This window comes from Manis javanica, chromosome 10 (genome assembly GCF_040802235.1).
Source record: "Manis javanica isolate MJ-LG chromosome 10, MJ_LKY, whole genome shotgun sequence".
NCBI lineage: Eukaryota > Metazoa > Chordata > Mammalia > Pholidota > Manidae > Manis > Manis javanica.
The window spans coordinates 28,817,433-28,841,406 of record NC_133165.1 but is presented as its reverse complement, the minus strand read 5'-3'; the positions used below and the strand labels follow the sequence as shown (position 1 = coordinate 28,841,406).

The following is a 23,974-nucleotide window of genomic DNA, read 5'->3' as shown; positions in this document are numbered from 1 at the left end:
CAGGTGGCCACCACTCCCCCATTAAGAGGGACCCTGGGTGGGCAGTCCTGCTCTCTGGAGGGAGGGCTGCTGGGCCTAGGCTTCCTGGCCTGCCATCAACTCCCCTGCTAAGTACTCTGCTATTTTTGCTAATTCGCTGTAGTTCTGGGACAGTGCTGGGTGTGGACTGAGTCACTGCTCATTGGCTGGGGACCAGGCCCTTCCCACCTTTGAGCCTCTGCTTGCTCAGCCGTTAAATGGTCACATACCTGCATGGTCCAGCTGAGCACTCGGCAGGTCTGGGTTAGTCCAGAGCTGCCTGGGGGTCCTCAGTGAGATCATTGTCCAACTTGTGGGTGTCCTCCCTGGTCCAGGAGCTGAGCACATGGGCGGGGTGCAGACCATGAGCCCCTCCACCTCCTCACTCTTTGGTCTCAGGAGATACCTGCCCCTCCCATCCCAGCTTTCATCTGGAGATGGGAGGAACCGCAGACCCTTGGGTCTGGGGATGGTGAAACCCTTCCAGAGGCGAGGGTCTGCCAAAGTGGCCTTCCTTCTGGTCATTACCCCTGGGGTCTCACTTGAAGTTGTCTCAGGCCCCATCCAGGTGTGCTGAGTTGACCTAGGCTGTCCTGACATCAGGGGGCAGGGCTGGGGTGGGCCGGGGGTGTGTGGGAGAGTGGGCCAGGTGGTGGTGGCCTGGTGACTGCCTGACAGCTCCCCTTCTCTCTGCAGGCGAGGCCTTCTTGGGCAGCTTTGTGGCCAGCGGGATGGGGCCCTCAGCCTCGTCCCATGGGAGCCCAGTGCCCCTGCCCTCTGACCTCTCCTTCCGCTCCCCTACCCCCAGCAACCTGCCCATGGTGCAGTTGTGGGCTGCCCATGCCCATGAAGGTAAGGAGCGTGCCAGGCGGGTGGGGCCGAGGGCTGCTGGGCCCCTGTCCCCAGTGTTTTCCATCCTGCCCACCCCTTCCACGGCCACAGTCAACCCTCCCGGCTGTGGCCAGTGAGACCCATCCCTGGTCACTTGGCCTCCCTGCTGTTCTTAAAATGTTCAGTGCTTCCTCTTGTTGTTACAGTGCCTTTGCATGAGCTCTTCCCTCTGCTTGCAGCCCCTTACCCTGCCCCGCCCCACCCCACCCCGCCCCACCCCACTGGCTGTCTCCTTTCATCCTTCAGGGCTCAGCTCAAGCATGCATCCCCTTACTTGTGATGATGGATTTGTCTGTCTCTCTCTATTTGTGGAATATCCCTTTTCCCACCAGAATGAGCTCTGAGGACAGGGCCCAGTTCTGCCTGTGGTTGTCTTCCGGGTGCAGTTAGCTCATTATAACTGCGAGCAGTGGGGCCAGCCCATTGGTCCCTGCCTCTAAATGTGGGGAGTCTGAGGGCCTGGGTTCCTACTAGCCCTCCCTGGAGCCTCAGTTTCCCCTCTGTCAGTGAAGGGATGGGCCTGGGGGATCCTCAGCTGCTCTCTGGTTCTGGTGGATCTTGGATGCTGGGTGCCAGCTCCCTCCTGCTGCCTCTTGGGCATCTCAGGTGCCCTGGGTCCTGCGACCTACCTGCACTGCAGGCTGAGGTCTTTTCAGGACCTTCCTGAGCGCACAGGTTCCCCACCTCCTTCTCTGGGCCCAAGGCTCACCGAGTGTTTCCACCAACATCCCGAATGCTGTATACCCCACACACAGTGGGTAGTCCTGCCTTAGCCCTAGGATGGTGGGCAGTCCTTTGGGACTGGGGTCCCACCTGAGCCTCCCACTTTCACCGACTGGGGTGGGGGCTGGAGGGGCTGTCCCTTGTACCTGTCTGCCATTAGCTTGCCTTCCTGCCCTTCTTTACTCCCTTTTCTCCTTTGCTAACAAATTCTAATAATGCTAGTGATGGTAGCAAACTGAGAGGCTGCTTACTGCGTACCAGGCGTTGCACACTTGAACTCACTATCCTCAGAACAAACCGTGAGATAGGGACCATTATGCCCATTTTACAGATGAGAAAGTAGAGAGATGCAATACCTGCATAGGAGTGTTGTTTCAGTAATTAAATGAGATAATGTGTACCGGATGGCCTTTATTATTTTGTGATGGCTGTTAATGTCATGATCAGCTGGTGCCATGGGAGAAGACCTGGGCCCAGTGTGGCCAGGGGCAGGTCCTGCATCCTGGCCTCAGTGAGAGCAGCTGGGGGCATATGGGACCTCAGTCCAACCTGCCAGCCCGCCTGTGGTCCCATAGGACCCACAGCCAGGGCAGAGTGGTAGGATCCTCCCTGGTGCCCCTCTCCTGCCTAGCCTTTGGGGCCCTCCTGCATGGCTCTTGAGCTTCTATCTCCCCATGTGTCCTCTTAGTCATCCTGTTTCTCTTTCTATGGCTATTTCCTGTCTTCTCTGCCTTGCAAAGCCCTGATTGTGGGTGTCACTGGTGGGGGGCCTCATGGGAGGCTGGAGGATCCTCACCACAAGGAATTCCTTGCTGGGAGCACCTGCCTAGGAGACATGGCAGCCAGAAATGTTGGGTGGGCTGAGGTTCAGAGAAGGGGAGTGACTGTTTGGGGTCACACAGCAGAGAAGGGGCCTGTTAACACCAGGAAGTCACTCAGCCAGATCAGCATTGAGCTGAGGTTGAGTCCCAGTGACCTTGTTTCAAAGCCAGGCACCTGTGCTGTGTGTCTTAGAGCTGGTGGGCCTCTCTGAGCCTCAGTTTTCTCATCTATGAAATGGGGATATCAAGAGTATCTGCCTTACAGGGTTTTGTTTTGTTGAAATGTAGATGAGAATAAGCTTGGCGAGTGGTTAGAGCCGCCATCCTCAACCTCACTGTCGCCCACCCTCCTGGTGGGCCGTTCTGATCCACCTGGGGGATTTGAGAGCCCCAGCCCCTGGGATGGGGGTGTGTGGGGCTGGAGGGAGGCCTGAAGTGCTAGAGTGTGAGGGGAGCAAACCTTGCCCTGGGGAGTTGGAGGTAAACCTCAAGGTTCCCTGCACCAGGGGGCTGACAGCTAAGGTAGTTTATTTACAAGGAAAAGAGCAGGATGGAAGGACACTCCTCGCGGGAGGCATGAGGTGGTCCAGCCCCGCTTCTCTCTTCTCTCTTTTCCAGGTTTCTCCCACCTGCCCAGTGGGCTGTACCCATCCTACCTCCACCTGAACCACCTGGAGCCCCCCAGCAGTGGGAGCCCCCTCCTCAGCCAGCTGGGCCAGCCCAGTATTTTCGATACCCAGAAAGGTTAGGGGCAGGGGTGGGGAGACTGGGGGTAGGGAGACTTTTGGAGGGGCTTCTCTGGGACCCCTGCCACTACCCACAGAATTCAGGCAGCACCCAGCTGTTTTCTAAGATCCCTGCCCTTAAGAGCCCCCAGAGGTTCACTGGGCTCACCCATAGCCTTCTGCTGCTTTCTGGGTGTGCTCTGCTCATCAAAGCCTCTTAAGCCTTCTGGGCAGCTTGTAAAACCACCATGTCCTCTCCCTCTTCACAGATGAGGAAACTGAGGCTCAGAAAGGTTGGTGGGTGGCCAAGGCAAGGTTTGATTTGGGTATCCGTTTCCAGAGTCTGCCCTCTTTACGCTGGGGTTGCCCCTCCTGCCCTGGTGCTGGCAGCGGAGGGTGCCGCTTACACCTGTGCTCTTTGCAGACGGCTTCTACCTGCCTGCCCCGGGGGCCCCAGGCGCCCCGCACTCTCATGCACCCTCCTCCAGGACCCCCGGCAGCCACTCCTCGGGCGCCCCTGCCAAAGGCTCATCGCGGGAAGGTCCACCCAAGGAGCGGGCAAGCCGCGGCGGGGAGCCGCCCCCACTGTTCGGAAAGAAGGACCCACGGGCCCGCGAGGAGGCGGCGGGGATGCGTGGCGTTGTGGACCTGACTCAGGAGGCGCGGGCAGAGGCCCGCCAGGACCGCGGACCCCCGCGCCTCGCTGAGCGCCTGTCGCCCTTCCTGGGAGAGCTGGGGCCACCACGGGCACCGGGCGCGGCCACCACTGACTCCAAGGGCAAGAACCTGCCGCTGCCATCGGCACTGAGCCTCTGCAATGGCACGGGGGATGCGGGGCTCCCAGCGCTGGTGGCTGAGGCGGCCCGCGGCGCCAAGGAGGCAGCGCGCCAGGACGAGACTGTGCGCCTGCGGCGCGCAGAGGCCCTGCTGCCTGGGCCGTGCCCCTGCCCTTCACCGCTACCGCTGCCGCCTGGCAAGGGCCCGCCCGCACCTCCTGCCCCGGCCGGGGCCTTTGCCGCTCCCCAGCCCGCCCCCGCCGGCGTCTACACCATCTTCCCCACAGCCGCGGCGGCGCGAGAGCCCGGCCGTGAGCACCGCGTGGTGGCGCCCACCTTTGTGCCTTCCGTGGAGGCCTTCGACGAGCGCCCGGGGCCCATCCAGATTGCATCGCAGGCGCGCGACGCCCGGGCTCGGGAGCGCGATGCAGGCAGGCCCGGAGTCCTACAGGCGCCGCCCGGGTCTCCGCGGCCGTTCCTGGACAGGCCTGAGGTGCTGCGCGAGAAGAACTCAGTGATCCGCTCGCTCAAGCGGCCGCCTCCCGCCGAGGCCCCGCCGGCGCGGACCTCGCGTGCCTCCCCGGACGCCCGCGCCTACTTCCCGGCCAAGGAACTGCTCAAGCCCGAGGCCGAGCCGAGGCCCTGCGAGCGCGCCCTCCGAGCGTCCGCCGCCGCTCCCCAGCAGGCCGCCAAGCTCTTTGGCCTGGAGCCCGGGCGGCCGCCCCCGCCCACCGGCCCTGACCATAAGTGGAAGCCTTTCGAGCTGGGCAACTTTGCCACCACGCAGATGGCTGTGCTGGCTGCGCAGCATCACCACGCCAGCCGCGCCGACGAGGAGGCCACGGCTGTCTCCAAGAAGGCCTACTTGGACCCCGGGGGTGCACTGCCCCGCGCCGCAGCCACCTGCTCCAGGCCGGGCGCTGACGTGCACGCAGTGGCCCATGGGCCTGGAGAGGCCTCGGCCATGCAGAGTCTCATCAAGTACAGTGGCAGCTTTGCCCGCGAGGCTGTGGCTGTGCGCCCTGGTGGCTGCGGCAAGAAGAGCCCCTTTGGAGGCCTAGGCACCATGAAACCTGAGCCTGCCCCCACGGCAGCAGGTACCCCGCGCACCCAGAGCCGCCTCCTCCACCCTGCGGGCCCTGCAGCAGGTGGTGGCCGGCAGCTGAAGCGGGACCCGGAGAGGCCCGAGAGCGCCAAGGCTTTTGGGCGTGAGAACTCGGGTGCCCAGGGGGAGGCAGAGGTTCGACACCCGCCCGTTGGCATTGCGGTGGCTGTGGCCCGGCAGAAGGACAGTGGCGGCAGTGGCCGGCTGGGGCCTGGCCTGGTGGACCAGGAGCGCTCCCTGTCGCTGAGCAATGTCAAAGGTGGGTCTGGGTCTCCCCCTCCCCCTCCCCCCACCCTCTGCTTTCCATTTCTACCTGTCTCCTAGCCTCCTCTCTATTCATCCTACTCCCTACTCTTCCCATTTTCCTGCTACCATTTGTTCTATAATATCCACTCCTGGGCTGAGGCTGCTATTTAAAGTTTATTGGTTTTTCTATGATGGGCATAGAAAAACATGTAAAATGGAGGAAAGGAGAATGAAAAAAAAAAACACTTCTATTTTCCCAGCACCCTGAACACATTCAGATCTTTCCCAGTATTCATTTTCCTGTGCTATTTGCTTCGACCTGCCAAGCTCCTAGAGCACATAGGATCTTGGGCCTCTGCATGTATTGCAAACTCTTCATAAGTATCATTTCTTAATGGCCTTTACTGTTCTGTCAAGAGCATGCACCACAGTTCAGTTAACCATTTCCCTTGTGGGCATTTTAGTTTTCCCTTCTCTGATGTTTTTGTATTCAGAATGTTATGTTGAGTATTTCTGTGCATTGTGCCTTTGGTGATATTTTGAGTCATTTTCTAAGAATAGGTTCCTAGGAATAGACTAGCTTTAGGCCTTCAATTCTAAGTCCTTGAGGGAGAGAACCGTGCCTAACCTAGTTTAGTGTCCCCAGTACTTGGTGTGAGACCTGGCGCGTAGTTGATGAATGAGTAGATTGAGTGATGCAGTGTGACAGAGAGAAGCTGGGGTCCCGATGGTTTTTCATGGATCTTGGCCTTCAGGCGTTAGAGGCTTCTTAGGTAGGTTGGAGATTTTACGTGTCTGGTAGCACTGTGTTGGGTCTGTTAAATCTTAGAATTGTGTTTTAATATTACTAAAAAAGAAGGCTTGCTAATTTCTGTAGGTAAGAATGGTGTGTTTCTTTCAATCATTGGTAGAGTTGAATATTGAATATTTTTCTAGAACTCTGTTGGTTACCCTTTCTTTGTTCCCTTGCATATTTTGCTGTTGGAATCCCTCCCGGGATTCTAGAGAATGGTATTTGTGGCATTTTTGTTGGGATTCAGGACTTGGTCTTCCCATTTTGAGCCAGAGGACCCCCACCTTCAGGTCAGGCACCAGCTGTTTTCCTGCCCGGAGCATGGATGTTGTTCAGTGTGCCTTGGTGTGGGGTTGCCAGGCTGCGGTAAGGGCCCTGGAAGCCTGTCTCTCCCTGCTCCTTGCTTGTGTGACTTCTCAACAGTCTGCGCAGATTGCTCACCCATGCCTCTGTTCCCAGTGCCCAGCACACTGCCCATACCCACCAGCTGCAAGCTCAAGCTTTGCCTATCTACATCCAGGGCTCCTATTCATGGCCCTCATGTGGCCCCCTTCCCGCATCTCCCAAACTTTACCCATAGGGGCTTTATAGGCATTTTTCCATGTCTCCTGGGACCCCATCCCTTCCTTTGGCCCCCTTGTGCCCACCTAAGCCGACCCCTCGGCTCTATCATCCTTAGTCCACAGAAGCGGCCGCTGTCTTGTCACGCCGTGCTGTCTCAGGCTGCTCTCCCAGACCAGCCCAGTAAGACATGAGGCTGCCCAGGGCCCCACACCGGCCCCGCCCCACCCACCGGCATGCACACAGTGGCTGCAGAGGCTCTTCATCTGGCCTTAGTGACTTAGAGTGAGCGACACTCAGTGGCTGTTGGCTGAATGACAGACTGAGCCCATTGTTCTTTCCACACCTGCAGCCCTGCCCCCGTCCCTGAGCTAGGAAAGCCCATCCTCTGACCCTGGGGGCTGGCACGAGGCCCTCCAACCTTGGCTTGGAGGTTTTCAGCTGGGTGATGGGTGAGCCCTCCTAATAGGACAGAGGTTTAGGGCTGGGACACCCCTGGGAGACGTCCTTTCCCTGGAAGAATACTCATGTGGCACAGCGTGGCACCGTTGTTGGGGGCTCATGGTCCCCAGAGCTTATTCTGGAGCCCAGAGCACTTGCCTGTGCCCAAGGGACCTGTGTCCATGGGGTCCTGAGTGTGTATGTGTGTGTATGTGAGACAGAGTGTGTATGTCTAAGAATAGTGTGTGTGAGAATGTGTGACAGCATGTGTGCATGTGTGACGGAGGGAAGTGTCTTGGGAGGGAGTCTATGACAGCCGGGGACTAGGCACTGGATCTGGGAGGGGGTTGCCGTGGGAAGCAAGTCTCAGAGAAAGCTGTCTTTCTCTGCTGCTGACTGTAGAAAAGCATGTGGCTGTATTCTTCTCTTTAAGAAAGTTCCCATAAGTGGTGGATTTTCCCCACTGCTAGGCACCCTGGATGGAGGGGGAGAGTGGGGATACCCTTGGCCAAGTGGGTAGTCATCAACCCCTGGCTTCCTGGTCTCTTCCTGGCTTCTCTATCTCCTACCTTGTGGAGTGAACCTCCTGCCTGTCAGTGGGTTCAAATTCACTCTCTGCTCCTTGCAGCTGCATGACCTTGAATAATAACCCTAAGCCCTCTGGGCCTCAGTTTCCACATCCACCACATGGCAGCATCGAGGACAGCCTTGTCCCTCGATGCCAGGTGGGCTGACAGGCACGTGGTAGGTGCTTTATAAATAGGCCTGCCTTTCCTCTGCTCACATCCAGGGTGTGAGGGTCTCAGCACCTCTGACAATGTCCTCCAGCTCTGGATTCTTCTGGAGAAATGCCCCCAAGTACTCATATAGGGTCTGGTCTGGTTTTGGGGGGCTGTCTCACACCCTAAGGTTGCATGCAGTAAGGACAGGCATCATATATACCCATGAGTCCTGAAATCTGGTGCCCCATGCCTGAGTTGCCCAACAGCCCTGTGAAGGACAGGGAGAGCGGGGCCTGCGAAGGGGAAGGGATTTGCCCAGGGTCACTTGCCTAGAAGAGGTGGGCTGAGCTGGAACCCTAAGTCCAGGCCTGTGTCTCCTACTTCTCTGCCTTGCCTGGTCGTTACCTCTATGGTGGAGGCGAGTGAGGGATCAGATCTGGGGGTACTGGGAGGTGTCCCCCATCATAGCTGGGGTTGTGTGGTGTAAGCAGTGGTGATGGCCACAGACCCTAGTGAGCACCAAATCGGCCAGGGCTAGCAGGGGCCACATCTGCCAAAGTGAATCTGGGAGGGGTTGCCGTGGGAAGCAGGCCTCAGTCCAAACCTCAGCCATTATGGCTAGGATTGGAGCATGGGGTCCAGGGGCAGAGCTGCAAATGGAGGTGGCAGTAATTTACTAGTGCTCCTGCTGCGCCCCTCAGGGAGCGGGGGGCATGTGCACGTGCTCCTCAGTGGGACCCTGCCCTCAGCCACGATGACTCGTCAGCTAGTGGTGTGACCTGGGCAGGTGCTTTAACCTTCTTGTGCCTCAGTTTCCTTGTCTGGATGGGGTGAGGAGCGGGACCCACCTCTGGGGGTGAGGGCTACTGAGTGAGGGCGGAGAGGTCCTGGGCCCAGCTGGCACAGAGGTGGTGCTTCAGTGCCTGTCGTCTCTGCAGCTCACACCTGGAGGGCCTGGGGTGTGAGGTCTGGGATCTCTAGGACCTTGGAACAGGTGACATGTGCCCCACATGCCTGCCTTCTGGGGGAGTTGGTGCCCCCAGCCTGGAGCTCAGCATGGAGAGGCCTTGGGCCCTCGGGTGTGCTTGTCTACAGGTGGCCAGAGGGAGGGGGAGCCCCTCACAGCCACAGGCAGTTCGTGTCTCATCCTGCTCTGAATTTCTCTGGCTTTCCCTGCTATCCTGGGCAAATCCTGAACCACATTCCCTTTCATGCCCTGCAAGGCCCTACAGTGCCCCACACCCACCGGCTGCCCCCGTGGTCCCATCTACGTCCTCTCCTTCCTTGTTCTCTTGCTGTGTGGCCTTCTGGAGGTTCATCAGCACACATCTGCCTCAGGGCCTTTGCGCTTGCTGAGCACTCTGTGGAGCTCACTCTTCTCTAGATGTATGTGAATCTGTCCATGTGTTCATTCACACATTTATTGAGCAGCTCCTGTGTTAGGCGTCGTGTAGGGGAGAGGTAGACAGCCAGGAGTAGGGGCTGCTCAACAGAAATGCACAGTCTGAAGAAGGAGACAGATGGCAAATTACCAGCAAGCAGAATAACTGTGTGGTGTGGTCATTGCTGTGAGGGAGACAAGGGAGTAGGATGGCAGAGGTGTCCGAGGAGGGCTTCCTGGAGGTGGCCTTTGAGCTGAGCTCTAATGGGGGAGGGTGAGTAGCCCAGAGGAGAGGGTACTCTGGGTGGAGGGAATAGTGTGTGTGGCCTGGAGTGTGATTGGGCTGCACAGAGCCAAGGCAGAAAGCTGGGGGTACACTGGAGAGGCTGGCCAGATGCATGAGCCAGGCCCGGGCGAAGGCAGGGCCTTGGTTCCCTGGGGCTGGGGCTCCATAGAAGGCCCAAGCGTGCACAGTGGTTAGCGGCCACAGCTTGATGCAGAAGGATGAGGGCAGAGCTGGAACTCAGGGATTGACTGGGAGCCCACGGAAGGGGAGGGCATGTCACATTTCTACGGAGATCAAGTGAATTTGGAGGGAGCCGTCTGGGACTCTGGCCTGAGTGGCCTGGGGATGGAAGATGCTCCGAGGTTGGGGGCCTGCAGACAGGTTTCTGGTGGCAGGTGGGGCCTGGAATGGGAAGCCGGAGCCCCTGGCTGGTGACAGCCAGGGCAGTGGAGAGGCATTGGGCCAGAGGACATAGGGCTTGGGGCCAGGCCGCACTCTAGCACCTGTCCCTTCTGGGAACACCAGCTCTGTGTCAAAGCTTGTTCCTGACTCCAGTGGCCCATGGAGTGAGAGCCCTTGGGGCTTTTGTGGGCCTGTGAGGCCATGTGTCCCTGGGCACATGCTCTGATTTCCCACCCCAGCTTCTGGACTCTGGGTGGCCCTCCACACCCCAACCTTAACTAAAACTAGGGCTGCCCTGTGGGCCTTGTTCCCTGGGGGTCTATAAGCAGAGCCCCTTACAGTCCTGGGGGAAGGAGGCCGGCGGGCTCAGGGTCCCTTTTCATACGGGCGCCTTGCTGATGCTGAAGCCAGGGGCTCCCTGGCTGGTCCCACCCCAAACCGCTCCCACCGTCAGCCTCTCCAGATCCGTGGGCTGCTGGGCTGTCCTGGCACTCATGGCTGTGGGCACTTGGGCTTGTGTCCTGTGCCTTCTCTCTGTCTCCTGTCCTTTGTTCTGGGGCTCATGGGTTCCCACCTTCCTTAAGGGAAAGAGGGGAGCCCTTGTGTTCCTAAGCCTCTTCTGGAGTTTCTTGGGAAACTCCTAGTTTTGAGGGTGCAAGGAGGGCAGACACCTGACAGCAACATTCCAAGTGGCGTCCTTGCCCATGAGGGCCAGGAAAGTGGGGCCGCCAGGGGGCCCCGGGTGCCTACAGAGCCGTGACATCTGAATGCCAGGTGCTGGGGGCAGCCCCCTGCTGAATGCACCTCCTGAGGCTGCTGGATCTCTCAGACATGGGAAGGGGCTGGGGGGTGGACACCCAGGGAGAAGGGCTGGAGCAGAGGGTACAGGGTGAGGAGGGATGGACTGTGGTGCCCTCCTTGGCCTCCCCGCTGTTAGTAACTGGCCATGTGCCAGGCTGGTCTTGGGGACCCACCTCCTCTGTTCTGAGGGGTCAGGAGCTCATGGCAGGTGCAGGCCCTGGGCTGGGCTGCAGGCAGGGCTGGGCAGGCTCTGGGCCACAGCCCTGTGCCCTCTGCTCCCACCACATGGATGGTGCTCCTGGTTTTACTTTTCTGTCTCAGTTTTAGAAAGACTGATGTGTCTGCTGCAGACAGAACCATGATGGGGCCTCAGTGGGGTCTCGGCATGGCGGCTGATTTCCCATGACCTGGGTCTGGCCGTGCTTCTGACCAAGGGCTTGTACTTGGGTTGTGGTTTTCCCCTCCATCTCCTTGCCTTCCCCGAGCCCCAGCCCAGAACCTGCCTTCCTGGCATTAAATTGGTGAAGTAGCGTGAGCGAATGCCCCTGGCCTTGTGTCCTGTTAGTTACTGTGTGATCTTTTTACTGTGGCATCCGCAGTTACAGACAGGCCCTTTGGGGCGATGAGGGACGTGTTCTGGCACAGAGGACGCCTGGCTGGGGTTTAGAGGGACATGGGTACTCCATGAGGACAGGCGTGCCATGATGGCAGGAGCACTCAGTTGCTGAGGCCTGCCTTGTTGGGGCCCTGGGCTGGGGGCTGACCTCTGACCTGCCCTCCTCAGGGCACAGCCGAGCAGATGAGGAATGTGGGGATGAGCGGGCCAGGCACCGGGAGGAGCGGCTGCTGGGTGCGCGGCTGGACCGGGACCAGGAGAAACTGCTCAGGTGAGGGCCTGGGGGCCTTATGGTGGGGTGGATGACCCTCCATGGGCATGGCCCCTTGACCGCTGTCCTGGCCTGTGATTCTGATTCTGGGCCAGGTGGTCCCACAGCCCTTCTCCAGTGAGCGGGGACCCCATTGTGGGGAAGGCCCTGGGGGCCCTCCTCTTTGGAGCCTGAGCTGGCTTTTCCGTGTGTTGGGTGTGTTGTCCCCGTGGTGGCCTGGTTGTCCATCGGTTACTTGGGGCGACACCCCTTCTCTTGCACTCATCCGCAGGGGCCATCTGGGCAGTCGCTGATACCTCTGTTCCCTTCCAGAGAGAGCAAGGAGCTGGCCGACCTGGCCCGCCTGCACCCCACCAGCTGTGCTGCTAATGGCCTGAACCCCAACCTCATGGTGACTGGGGGCCCCGCGCTGGCGGGCTCTGGTCGCTGGTCTGCTGACCCCGCGGCCCACCTGGCCACTCACCCCTGGCTGCCCCGCTCGGGCAACACGTCCATGTGGCTCGCCGGACACCCCTACGGTGAGTGTGAGCCGGGCCATCTCTCCCTTGCCTTCGGGACGGAGTTGCATGTGGGGCCCACGCTGAGCTGGCTCCTGTCTTCTCTTGGCCAGGCCTGTGCCATGCTGCCTCTCCTTCCCACGCTGCACCTCATTTGTCCTGGGAGGGTAATTACCACAGTGCTGGCCTTTTGGGGTTCCTTTGCCAAGACCCTTTGGGGACAGAAATTAGGGGTGGGGGGCTGTGGGCGTGCCTGCAGCCAGCCAGCCCTTGGCTCTTGGGGGTAGGCAGGGTGTGGGTGAGCCCATCACTGACTCTGGCCTGGGTCTCTCCCAGGCTTGGGCTCCCCGTCTCTGCACCAGGGCTTGGCACCTGCCTTCCCTCCTGGCCTGGGAGGCTCCCTGCCGTCGGCCTACCAGTTTGTTAGGGACCCCCAGTCGGGCCAGCTGGTGGTCATTCCCAGTGATCACCTGCCTCACTTTGGTAAGTGGCAGCCCCATGGTTGGGACAGTGGCTGTGCTGGCCTTGCCCACAGAGACTGACGCAAACACCCAGAGTTTCTGTTGGGAGTATCAGCCCAGTAGAACGGGGTGGGAGGCAGACGCACTTGGGAGTTCTGACGTCCGTGGTTCCCTTGTGTAAAGCACGGGAGGTCCTTGTTTTGATGAGCTCCTGCTCAGAAACACCATGTAGACAACCAAAGAGGTACCCCTGGGAACCCTTCCTGCAGACCACTGGGTGTAGCAGGAGTTGGAGTCCAGTGAGGGCCGGTTCCAGCTCTGAAGCCTCAGGGATGTCCATGTAGCAGTGGGGACAGGGCTGCATTCCCAGGGGTGTGGGTGCCTGGCCCACTGGAGGCGAGCAGGGCAGGCCACGCCCAGCTCTGGCCCCCTGGGAGCATCCCTCCGCGGGCCCAGCATCCAAGCCACGGCATGAGTGATGTGGGCATTGGGTGCACCTTCCTGTCTGTCTCCCCAGCGGAGCTCATGGAGCGGGCCACCGTGCCACCCCTCTGGCCTGCGTTGTACCCGCCGGGCCGCGGTCCCCTGCACCACGCGCAGCAGCTTCAGCTCTTCTCCCAGCAGCACTTCCTGAGGCAGCAGGAGCTCCTGTACCTGCAGCAGCAGGCAGCCCAGGCCCTGGAGCTGCAGAGGAGTGCCCAGCTGGTGGTGAGTTGCAGTGGGGGAGGCCACATGGGACCCTTCCGGAGCCCCTGTGTGTGGGGAAGCAGACAGATTAACCAGCAGGGTCTCCAAACATTTAGGGACTGTGACGGCAGAAAGACAGGAGGGCCCCTGGGAAGAGGTGACATTTGCCCAGACACCTGGGGGCTTCAACTGTGGATGAGTCCTCTGGGCAGAGGGAACAGTGTGAGGGAGACCCAGAAGGGCCTGGAGGCCAGTAGGGCGGATGTAGGGAGCAGTGAGTGGTTGAGGCAGGAGGGGTCTCATGGACAGGGACATTTGCCTTGGATGCCACAGGGGTCTCAACGGGTTTCTGTAGTGTCCTGAGCCCAGCCCGACCTCCTCCTCTCGGGCAGACTAGCCTGGCTGCCCACTTAATGGCCCTAGGTTGGGACTGGCCTGTGACACCCATGTCACCTGATCTGTAAGCTGGATGCAGGGTCCCCTGTGTGGGTGGACTCCTAGAGCCCACAGCTCTTCTACCTCCTCAGAGGCGTCCAGACATCCGACCTCAGCTCGCCCATGTCCCTCCCCCATGGGTCGGCAGCCCCTTTGGAGGAGCCCAGCGGCGGCACTGCATTGCAGCCAGCTGGGCCCTGGGTTGAACCTTGGCTCTAACAGTGCCCTTGGGCGAGTGACTTCACCTCTCTGGGCTTCCAGTTTCTACCTCTGAACACAGAGAAACTAGTGACTCCCATTGAGGTTTAATGACCGTGAGAGTGGCTGGGTTTCATGTGCTGCCTGGCCCTGGGCAAGTGAGCATTATGCCCTTGTGCCAGCTCTCTCCTTTTCCCTCAAAGTCATTGAGCTGAGCTGGGAAAGACTCCCCCTGCCCCCTGAGGTATTTTGCAGCAGATAGTGAGTTCTCCATGAAGGGAGCTATGCCAATGCCCTGAGGTGCTGGGGAGCAGGTCACCTCCTTCATCTTCAGGAGCCTCATGCTTCCACTGTCCCCCTCATCCTGACCGTGAGGTCCCATGCCAGCCCTGGTGGACAGGCTTTCAGCCCCCTAAGGTCGCCTCCTTCCCATCTGCTGGATTCTACAAGGAACACTGTGCTTGTTATCCGTGTGCTGTGACGGAATGTCCATCTCTGGCTGGGGAGTGGGCATCCTCTACCTCAGACCCTGCCCTGAGTTCTCCATAGCTGAGGGACCCAGAGGCAGGGCAGGTGGCAGGCAACAGGTCCTGCCATGCTAACCCTGCCTACCGGACCCCTCCCCAGCAGGAGCGGCTGAAGGCCCAGGACCACCGGGCAGAGATGGAGGAGAAGGTGAGCAAGAGGAGCCTGGAGGCTGCCGGCAAGGCTGGCCTGGTTGCCACAGGCCCTGGGCTTCTGCCTCGGAAGCCCCCTGGTCTGGCCACTGGTGCTGCGGGCACCTACAGCAAGGCCATGAGCCCGCCGCCTTCTCCCCGCGCCTCCCCTGTGGCTGCCCTGAAGGCCAAGGTCATCCAGAAGCTGGAGGACGTTTCCAAACCGCCTGCCTACACCTACCCTGCCACACCCAGCTCCCACCCCACCAGCCCGCCCCCCGCCTCCCCTCCGCCCACCCCTGGTATCACCCGCAAGGAAGAGGCCCCTGAGAATGTCATTGAGAAGAAGGACTTGGAGCTGCAGAAGGAAACCCCCAGCCCCTTCCAGGCCTTGTTCTCAGGTAGGAGTGTGGCTGAGCCCCTGCTGTGGGTTGTTGCCCACACCTCAGTCAGTACTGGCTCTGGCCACAGCTATATATCCCCATATGTTCATTTACTGGTCTGTTCCTTCCACCCTTCGTTCCTTTGTCTCTGTTGAGCACCTACTGTGTACCAGGCCCACTGCCAGGCCCTCAAATGCATGCATGAGCACACAGGCATCATCTCTCTGCAGCTCCACCTCAGTAGTACTGTCAGGGAAAATGGGTGTGGTATTGGAACCCACTTCAGAAGAACTTGTTCTGAGCACTAAGCAATTGAGTACCTAGAGGATACTTCGTACGGTGCCTGGCACGTGTAGGTGCTAAATTGTCACATTGGTAACTATCCTGTGACAGTGGGGACATGCACCAGATGTCAAACAGGGCCAGAGGCTTGCATCCTTCCTCCCTGGTACTCTAAAGAGTGTGAGCTTACCCTTGGGAGGACTTGAATTGGAATTGAGATTCTGCCACCAGAATGCTGTGTGATCCTGGGCAAGAGGCCACCCCTCTCTGGGGAGGTTTGATGCCATGCTAATGTCCAGCGCCAAGCCCATCCCTGCCTGGGGAGTGTTCAGTGCCACTGTCTTCTCCTGGGAGTTCCTGTTGAGCTCCTGAAGCTTGTCCAGCTCTGTGCTGGGCCTGGGTCCCTGCGGGGACTCACCTTCCCACTCCCAGGGAGCTCACACTGGAGGGTGGGAGTTGAGAATAAAAGCGTGAGGGTGCGGCACTGTGTGCTCTGACTTTTTGAACAACTTGGATACCCCAGCTCTGCTTTAAATGTAGGGGGGTAATCTTACAGGACAGAGGCCAGAGACAGCCGAGAAGTTCATGTGTGGTCTTTGTAGGCACTTCTGGGCCAGCCTTGAGCTGGGTGCCCAGTGGGGAGGGGTTAGAGAGAGAGCCAGCGGCAGTTTCCACCTTTGAGACCTGAGGACCCTTTGGGACAGGATAGCGACTTAGTTCTGTGTCTCTGGCCCACATGTGGGGAAGGGCCTTGGGTTCTAGGTGCTGCCTGGAGGGTGGGTGGAGATTGAGGGGGACCCAAGGGATTCAGACACAAGCCCCCTAACTCCTGGTGTCCTTGACAGATATGCCATCCAGGTACCCGTTTCAGGCCCTGCCACCACACTACGGGAGGCCCTATCCGTTCCTGCTGCAGCCCACGGCGGCCTCTGATGCCGATGGCCTGGCCCCCGATGTGCCGCTCCCGGCAGATGGGTCTGAGCGCCTGGCCCTCTCACCTGAAGACAAGCCTATCCGCTTGTCTCCCTCCAAGATCCCAGAGCCGCTGCGGGAGGGCCCAGGTGAAGAGCCGCTGGCAGAGCGGGAGGTGAAGGCGGAGATAGAGGACATGGACGAGGGTCCCACAGAGCTGTCCTCCCTTGAGTCACCACTGTCACTGCCTCCTGAGGAAACCATGGTGGCCTCCAGCCCTGCAGGCAGCTGTGAAGGTGGCCTGTTGGAGGCCCAGGCACTGAGTGCTGGTGGGCAGGGGGGCGCCGAGTGCTCCGGGTGCCCAGACTTTGCCAAGGGGGCTGAAGCGCAGGTGGATTCACCGGGCCGGACAGAACCCTGTGCGGCTTCCCCGGACCTGGGGAGGCGGCTGACGCCTGAGACGCTGGTGGAGACTAAGGAAGAGCCTGTGGAGGTGCCCGTTGACGTGCCCATGACCCTGCCCGTGGCCGAGGTAGTGCCCAAGGAAGTCCTGGCCCAGGTGGCCCCCAGCGAGCCCCTGCCTGGCCTAGAACTGGCAGATGGCGACATACCCCCCAGGGGGGGAGACTGCCTGAGCCTGGAAGCCCGGGTGGCCCCACCTGTGCCTGGTAGCACCTGCTTCCTGGAAGAGGCAGGCTCCGACCCATTCCTGCCTGTCCTGGAGGACCCGTTGGCTGGCATGAATGCCCTCGTGGCGGCTGCAGAGCTGCCCCAGGCCAGGCCTCTGCCCTCCCCCGCTGCTGGAGCCCAGACCCCAGAGAAGCTGGAGGCCGTGCAGAGCCTGGTCCTGGAGCAGGGCTTCCTGCACGGCATTACCCTGCTGAGCGAGATCGCGGAGCTGGAGCTGGCGAAGAGGAGCCAGGAAGTGGGAGGTGAGCCACGCTGGATGGTTGGTTTCTGTGGGGGTTTTTTGTTTGTAGTTTTTATAAGATTGCTAAATTTTGAAAGCCTCCAGGATATGGTTTACTTATGTCTTTTTAAAAAAAATTGAGGCAAAATACAAATAACATAAAATTTACCATCATAACTGTTTTTAAGTGGATAGGGCAGTAATGTTACATACATTCACATTGTTTTGCAACCAGTCTGTGGATTTCTTGGTGAGATTTCTCCTCATTCTGTCAGTGGTGTGTTTTGTACTGGCAGGAATCTTCGGGTTTAAAGGGACAGAAACTCACTTGAACTGGCTTAGAAAAAGGCGGGGGAAATTTACTGACTCATGGAACCAAAGTGCATCAGGTAATTAATAATTAGGCAATTAGCTTCAGGTATGGCTGGATCCAGGTGCTCAAACCAAGTCATCAGGAGTTTATTTTCCTATGTGCCCTCTTTCTCATCTTTCCCTCCTCTTGCTTGCTCTGCTTTTCTTTCTGTTGGCCTCATTCAAGGCAGGCCCACTGTCCTCATGGGGTTCACCAGTACTATCTCCCAGGTCTATGGCCCTGCTTTTAATTCAGCAGACTCCCAAGAGAGTCCACTTCTTCCTGGTGGCTCTGGCAGAGGTGCCACAATCTATTTTCATTGACTCCCAGAGTTCATGCTTTTTGTAGAAGGAAACCCTGTGTGGCTCATGTCCAAGCTGACCAGGCCACTTCCCTTGATGGGGGTGTCACCTCTAAGGTATAGTGGGGGGGTAGTCCTCAAAAGGAAATGGGTGACTTGGGAGAAGTGCAGTGAATTCTGGGTTGTGCATAAATCGACTGATTCCAACATAAAACACTGGGGTGCTCCAAGAGATGTGTGAAGAAGTGGGTGTGGGTCAGGGACAGCCTTGCCACCCTATGCTAGGCCCAGAACCAGCATGGAGGAGGGGCCCAGGTGACAGCTGCTGAGGAGATAATAATAACATTACCAGCATTTCATTGTATTTCTTTTAGAACTTTTTCTATGCACATGTACTTCTAAAATCAAGATTGTTTTTTAAACAATGTTCTGTAACCTGCTCTTTCCACTTAGCATATTTTTTATTAAATGTTTTTTAAAGTTATGCATTTTGAAATATATATTTTTGGGACTATCCAGTTTTCCACTCAGTGGAGGCCCCAGCCTTCTATGACCTGATCCTAGATTGTCAGGCATTTTTGTTTGCCTCATCCTATTTTTTTTTGGTAAATAATGTGATAATTATCCTTGAAGAGAAATCTTTGTTCATACTTCTGACTTTCCTGGGGATTTAGTCCCAGGGGTGGAACTACTGGTCAAAACAAGGCCACATTTTCAAGGCTTTTTCGATCTTGTGGTCACATGGTCCCCAAAAGCTTGGACAGGCACGCCTCCGCCCCCCAGGCTGTGTGTCATTGTTGTTCTAAAGTTCATGGCTGTTTTTTTCTCATTTAAGTAGGTTGGTACAAAAAAAAAAAAGATTTTTTTCTCTAGATGAAAATGAACCCTCGCCCTACATCCTACCAACTGATGGTGGGTTTTCAGTGGGGATGGCACTCAGGATGGATGGCCCAGTTGGGGAGCCACTGCCCACCTTACTGGGTGCCTGGCACTGTTTTTGGACAGTGCTGTCCACATGCAGCCTGCGGCATTGTTGGGTGGGGACCGGGCAGAGGTTGTCCTTTGAAGGGTCTGGCCGGGGAAGCCCCTTGTGATGAGATGCCTGAAAACGGCGAGAGAGGAAGATTTCTAGGGAAAACCATTCCAGGCCAAAGGAACAGTGAGTGCAAAGGCCCTGAGGCGGTGGCATATTTGGTGTGTTGGAATAAGAGCAAGAAGCCAGGGCTGGATTGGAGTGGGAAGAGAGGTGGCAGGAGGCGGGTGGGGGAAAGGTCCCTGGGGCCCTGTTACTTTGAGTGAAATGGGGAGCCATGGAAATGGTTTGGAGTTGGAGTGAAAGGATCAGACTTAAATAGGGCCATCTGGGAGCTGTGTGTGGAACCGATGCAGGGACAAGGGCAGAGTCGGGGGTCAGGGTAGCTCTGTCTGGGCCCTGCTCAGTTCATCAGACTCCAAAAGAGTCTCCTCTTCCCCGATAGCTGTGGCAAAGGTACTGCAATTTATTTCCACTGGCTCACCAGGGTTCGTGAATTGGGGGGCTATGGAGTTTTGGGGGTCTGTGCCAGATGGGGGGAGTGTGGAGATGAGGGGCAGGTGGGTCTGGGTGGAAGTTAAGGTAGAGTCAGTGGGCTTTGTTGGTGGACTGAGTGCGGCTGCTGGAAACGATTCCGAGGTTCGGACGTGAAGAGCAGATTTGCCAGTTCCGAGCAGGCAGGTGGTGGGAGGAGCAGGGCGGGGGCAGATCAGCCGCTGGTTTGGACAGGATGTTTGAGAAAAGCTGCTCCACAGAGGCCTAGGGCTGGACCTGTGCCTTGAGTTGGGGACAGAACTGGGGTGCAGATGCCCTCGGAGGTGCTGGGTGTAGAAGTGTGTGAGCCTGGGCGAGGGAGGTCCTGGTGGCCCTCTTCCCACCCCAGCAGGTGCTGTTGGATTACTGAGTGTCTTTCTGCTAAGAGCTGGGCTGTGTCTCCCCATGTCCTGCACGCAGCTCCCCACAATCCAGAGTGAACCCCAGCAGCCAGCCTTCCCTCCCTCCTGCCCCTGCTGGCCTTAAGCCCCTGTCATGGGTACCTGGTCCCCTGGGGGGGCACGTCTGGTGCCTGATCCTGGGTCCCCTCCACTTTGGTGAAGCCACCAGCCTGGTGTTAGTTAGCAAGGGCTGCCGTAGTAAAACCTTAAATACCAAATCTGTTGTCTCGGGGTTCTGGAGGCTGGAAGCTCTAGATCAGGGTGTTGGCAGGGCGGTTCCTTCTGAAGCCTCTTTCCTTGGAGGTTAGATGACCACCCTCTCCTGTTCTCACACCATCTGCCCTCTATGTATGTCTATGTCCAAGTTTCCCGTTTTTATAAGGACACATTCGTATCGGGTTAGGGCCCATCCAAATTCTTCTTTTAACTTGATTACTTCTGTAAGGCTTTGTCTCCAAATTTGGGCACATGCTGAAGTCTGGGAGTAGACTTCAGCCTACGGATTTGGGGGGACCCAGTTTGACCTGCAGCAGCTGCTGGCTGTCAGTGGTGAGGGCCACAGCAAGACCGGTTTGTTAGGGGGTGAAAGAGGTGACAGTCACTCTGTGACAGAGCAGCTCTCCTGCTAACTCCCACCCAGCAACTAAGAATCTTAATGCTCAGAGGCCCTGGAAGGGGGCGGGTGCCACACAGGTGTCACCTTGGGGTGAGCCACACGCTTCAATCTAATACCAGCCTTGGGAGCTGATGGGGTTTTACTGTTTTGCAGCTTCTCTTCTGTAAGGATACAGAAGAGCAAAACCAGTGATTGTCTACAGGCAGGGATACTTCCAGTTGTCACAGCTTGGGGGGAGTACCACTGACATCTAGTGGATAAAGGTGGGGGATGCTGCCAGACATTCTGCGTCAGATGCCCCCACTGCAGAGAATGAGCCACCCCACCTATGAATAGCGCCACAGCTTAGAAGCCCTGACCTGTGCGATAAAATTATTGTCGCTTTTACAGAACGTTACATGCTGATAGTAACGGACATGCTGGAATGTTCACAAAAATTGATATATGTTAGATCATAAAGAAAGCATCAATTAAAAAATAAAAACTTGTGTTAATTTGGTAGAGAGATGGGGAAACAGGTTCTAGTGCGTAGTCATGCCTCAGAGATACCACGGGTATCAAATACCACAGTAAAGTGAGTCAGCTGGATTTTGTGGTTTACCAGTTCATACGCAAGTTACGTTTACACTATAGTCTGTTAAGTGTGTGAAAGCGTTCTCCAAAAAAAAAATTGCATACCTAAATTTTAAAATATTTTCTTGCTAAAAACGCTCACTGTCCTCTGAGCTCTCAGAGCATTGTAGTCACTGACTACAGATCACTGTAAGAAATACAATAATGATGAAGTTTGAAATAGTTCCAGAACTACAAAATGTGACAGAAACACGAAGTGAGCAAGTATTGTTGGAAAAATGGTGCTGATAGACTCGCTCGACACACAGACCTTTATTTGTAAAAAAAAAAAAATACAGTATCTGTGAAGCACAGTAAAGCAAAGTGCAATAAAACAGGGACTGTTGTTGAGATTCTGAGTTGGTGCACCCTTCTGAAGGGCAGCTGGAGTATCAGAGAGAGAAATGCATGTACCTTGATCATGTTTGTCACATGGTTGGACTTCCTAAAACACATGTCTCCTGGCTGTGTGCCTATCTGTCCATTACAAAATAAATCATAAATGACGTAAATGCCATTGCTGAGGTTTATTTAGATAAAATTCATCAGTGCAAGAATTCTAGTCTATTGGCTGTTCAGTTTGGCCTTATAAAATTGCTGTTACTCTAGTGTGTTTGAGCTGTAGAAATGACGAGTTTTATAATAGCGTTTAGTGGATGATACCTGTTAATGCGCTAATATGAAAAGATGTTAAGTAGGAAACAGCAGAGCCTGATACCATATGTGTTGATTGATACCATCTTTACATTTATAACGGATGCCCACGTATGTTATGTATGTTTGAATATGTGCAAACGTTTCTGGAACCATCTACCAGAAACTGTCATTGGCAGCAACCTTTCTTCACACCTTTTCTGCTGGTTTGTGTTTTTTTATCATGAGCTCATATTACTCTTACAGTTTATAAAACCTAATTTGGGTTCTTTTTTTTCTAATTATGAAAACCATGCATATTCCTTATGGAAAATTATATGGACAAGCCCAGGAGCCACACTCTAGGAAGAGCCTCTGCTGGCCTTCAGTGACCCTTGGCAAGTTTCTGTGTGCTGGTAAATGTTTGGAACCAGGACCATGCTGTGCGTCCCACACTGTCAGCAATTCTCACTTAGCGCCATTTCCTGCATTTCAGAAATGCTGTGGTCCAGTCATCCTGGGGGCCTCAGTCTCCTCCCTGTTTGGGGTCTGAGGCAGGGTTGGCTGTAGGCCCTGAGTCCACCCCCAGGAAGCATATAGGCAGGGCAGTGCAGCAGTTGGATCACCCCTCCTTGCCTTCAGGTGCAGAGTGGGGCCTGGCGGTGCGGCCCTCTCTGGAGAGCCTGTTGGCGGCCAGCAGCCACATGCTGAAGGAGGTGCTGGACAGCCCCTTTGTGGACCCACTCAAGAACCTGCGGCTTCCGCGGGAGCTGAACCCCAACAAGAAGTATAGCTGGATGCAGAAGAAGGAGGAGCGGGTGAGGTTTTTTTCATGCCTGTGGCCTGTGGGGTTGGGGTGGAGGTGGGGGCTCCCACAGAGAGGCCATCTTGCCTGGGGCATGGCAGGCTGTGGAGTTGCACCGAATCCACCGTCCACCACCAGCCTCATGGGTGGTCCTGGGCAAGTTGTTTGCCCTTCCTAAGCCTCAGTTTATCCATCTGATAATGTGTCAACTGCTCGAGCAGTTCGGGCCTAATTTGGCCTTGACACAGCCCAGCAGAGGTGGTTTTTCATCCCTGTCCTGCGGATGAGGAGCCTGGGATTGCCTAAGGCCATAGGTAGTAAGTGGCAGAAATGGGGCTGGAGCCGGGCCCTGGTCTTCACCTCCCAGATGTCCCCGTGAAGTCTCACCACTCCCCATCTGAGAGTGGGCGCCTGACCAGGCAGTGGAGGCTGGAGACCAGCAGTGGAGGCTGGCGGGCACCAGCATCCTCAGTCCTCCTTTCCCCCCAGATGTACGCCATGAAGTCCTCCTTGGAGAATATGGATGCCATGGAGCTGGACTTCCGGATGCGGCTGGCTGAGGTCCAGCGCCAGTACAAAGAGAAGCAGAGAGAGCTGGTGAAGCTGCAGAGACGCCGCGATTCCGAGTGAGTGAGCCCCCAGCCGCACCCCGCGGCCCCGGCCGGCTGGGCGACCAGGCCGCGGCAGGCGGCGCCCTGGTCGGGCTCTTGTAGGCGCCGGTGCTCAGTAGGTCAGCAGTGATAGGCTGTCAGAGGTGTGTGTGGACATGAGTGATGTGTGCGCACCATGTGTCCTTTTTCCGCGCACTCCCTGCCCCCACCGCCAGGTTCACAGCCGTGCGTGTGATTCTTTTTAAGGGACAGGTGCGAGGAATCCCATGGAAGCTTGGCACGCAGAGGCCCTAGCAGGCCGTGGAAACGGACGCACGCCCTGAGCGCCCTGTCGCCCCCCCGCAAGAGAGGGAAGAGCCGCACCAGTAGCGGAAAGTAAGGCTGGCCCCTCGGTGGGTCGGGAACTGGCGCAGAGCTCAGAGGGGAGGAGCACTGGCCCAGATGCAGGCGACCTCCAGCCCCTTGTGCTCTGACTCACCTGCTTTGGTAGCCCAGGGAGCACGGTGCCCTGCCCAGGCCAGGAGGGCGAGCCAGGCAGGTGGTGCCATTTGGGCAGGCAGGCTTGTCCCAGTACTGAGCAGGCCAGGATCCCAGAGAGAGGTCTCCATGCCTTCACCCAGTTCCTAACCCATCTTCCTGCCGCACCTGCTCCCTCCATGCTCTTTTGCGCGACACCTCCTCTCTGCAGAGGGCGCTGCTGCTCTCCCAGCCTTGCTGTCACCTGGTTGCCTCCCTGCTGGACGGTGTCATACTCGTCTTCCTGGCCTGACCTGTTGACTTGTTGTGCCTGCGCCTCCTCCTTGACCTGGGGTGGCCTCCCCTGTGCACTCTGGGAACAAGTTCCTTGGGTGGCAGCAGAAGCTGCATGTGGCACTGCTGGAAGTTTTCTTGAATGCTGGCTGTAGGGAGGTTTTCCTCCGGGCTGGGCACAGATAGGAAGGAAGCTGTGGGCTTCCCTGGGTGTTGGGCAGTAGCAGGTGCTGAGTGAGGCCCGTAAAAGGAAGGGTGTTGGAATGTGCCTCAGCCTGGGACACTGGGGCACGGCGGGTCCTAGGTGGCACAGTGCTTGGCTTGAG

At 57.3% G+C, this 23,974-nt stretch overlaps 1 protein-coding gene across 14 annotated transcripts in view; it reads left to right on the top strand.

The window, feature by feature from the left end:
• The window catches only part of TNRC18 (trinucleotide repeat containing 18), an 82,423-nt gene that overhangs the window by 20,002 nt on the left and 38,447 nt on the right, over positions 1 to 23,974 (top strand). For 6 of the 14 annotated variants that reach the window (XM_073214992.1, XM_073214984.1, XM_073214979.1 and 3 more), the window contains 14 exons: positions 715 to 870; positions 3,072 to 3,197; positions 3,603 to 5,318; positions 11,477 to 11,579; positions 11,892 to 12,097; positions 12,190 to 12,243; positions 12,413 to 12,559; positions 13,055 to 13,245; positions 14,485 to 14,914; positions 16,024 to 17,022; positions 17,297 to 17,389; positions 22,125 to 22,300; positions 22,777 to 22,913; positions 23,145 to 23,273. In XM_073214992.1, the coding sequence (XP_073071093.1) occupies positions 750 to 870; positions 3,072 to 3,197; positions 3,603 to 5,318; positions 11,477 to 11,579; positions 11,892 to 12,097; positions 12,190 to 12,243; positions 12,413 to 12,559; positions 13,055 to 13,245; positions 14,485 to 14,914; positions 16,024 to 17,022; positions 17,297 to 17,389; positions 22,125 to 22,300; positions 22,777 to 22,913; positions 23,145 to 23,273 (4,628 nt within the window). In that variant the 5' untranslated portion in view covers positions 715 to 749. The remainder of the gene's footprint in view (positions 1 to 714; positions 871 to 3,071; positions 3,198 to 3,602; positions 5,319 to 11,476; positions 11,580 to 11,891; positions 12,098 to 12,189; positions 12,244 to 12,412; positions 12,560 to 13,054; positions 13,246 to 14,484; positions 14,915 to 16,023; positions 17,023 to 17,296; positions 17,390 to 22,124; positions 22,301 to 22,776; positions 22,914 to 23,144; positions 23,274 to 23,974) is intronic. The other 8 variants (XM_073214983.1, XM_073214987.1, XM_073214985.1 and 5 more) reach the window with 8 other exon arrangements.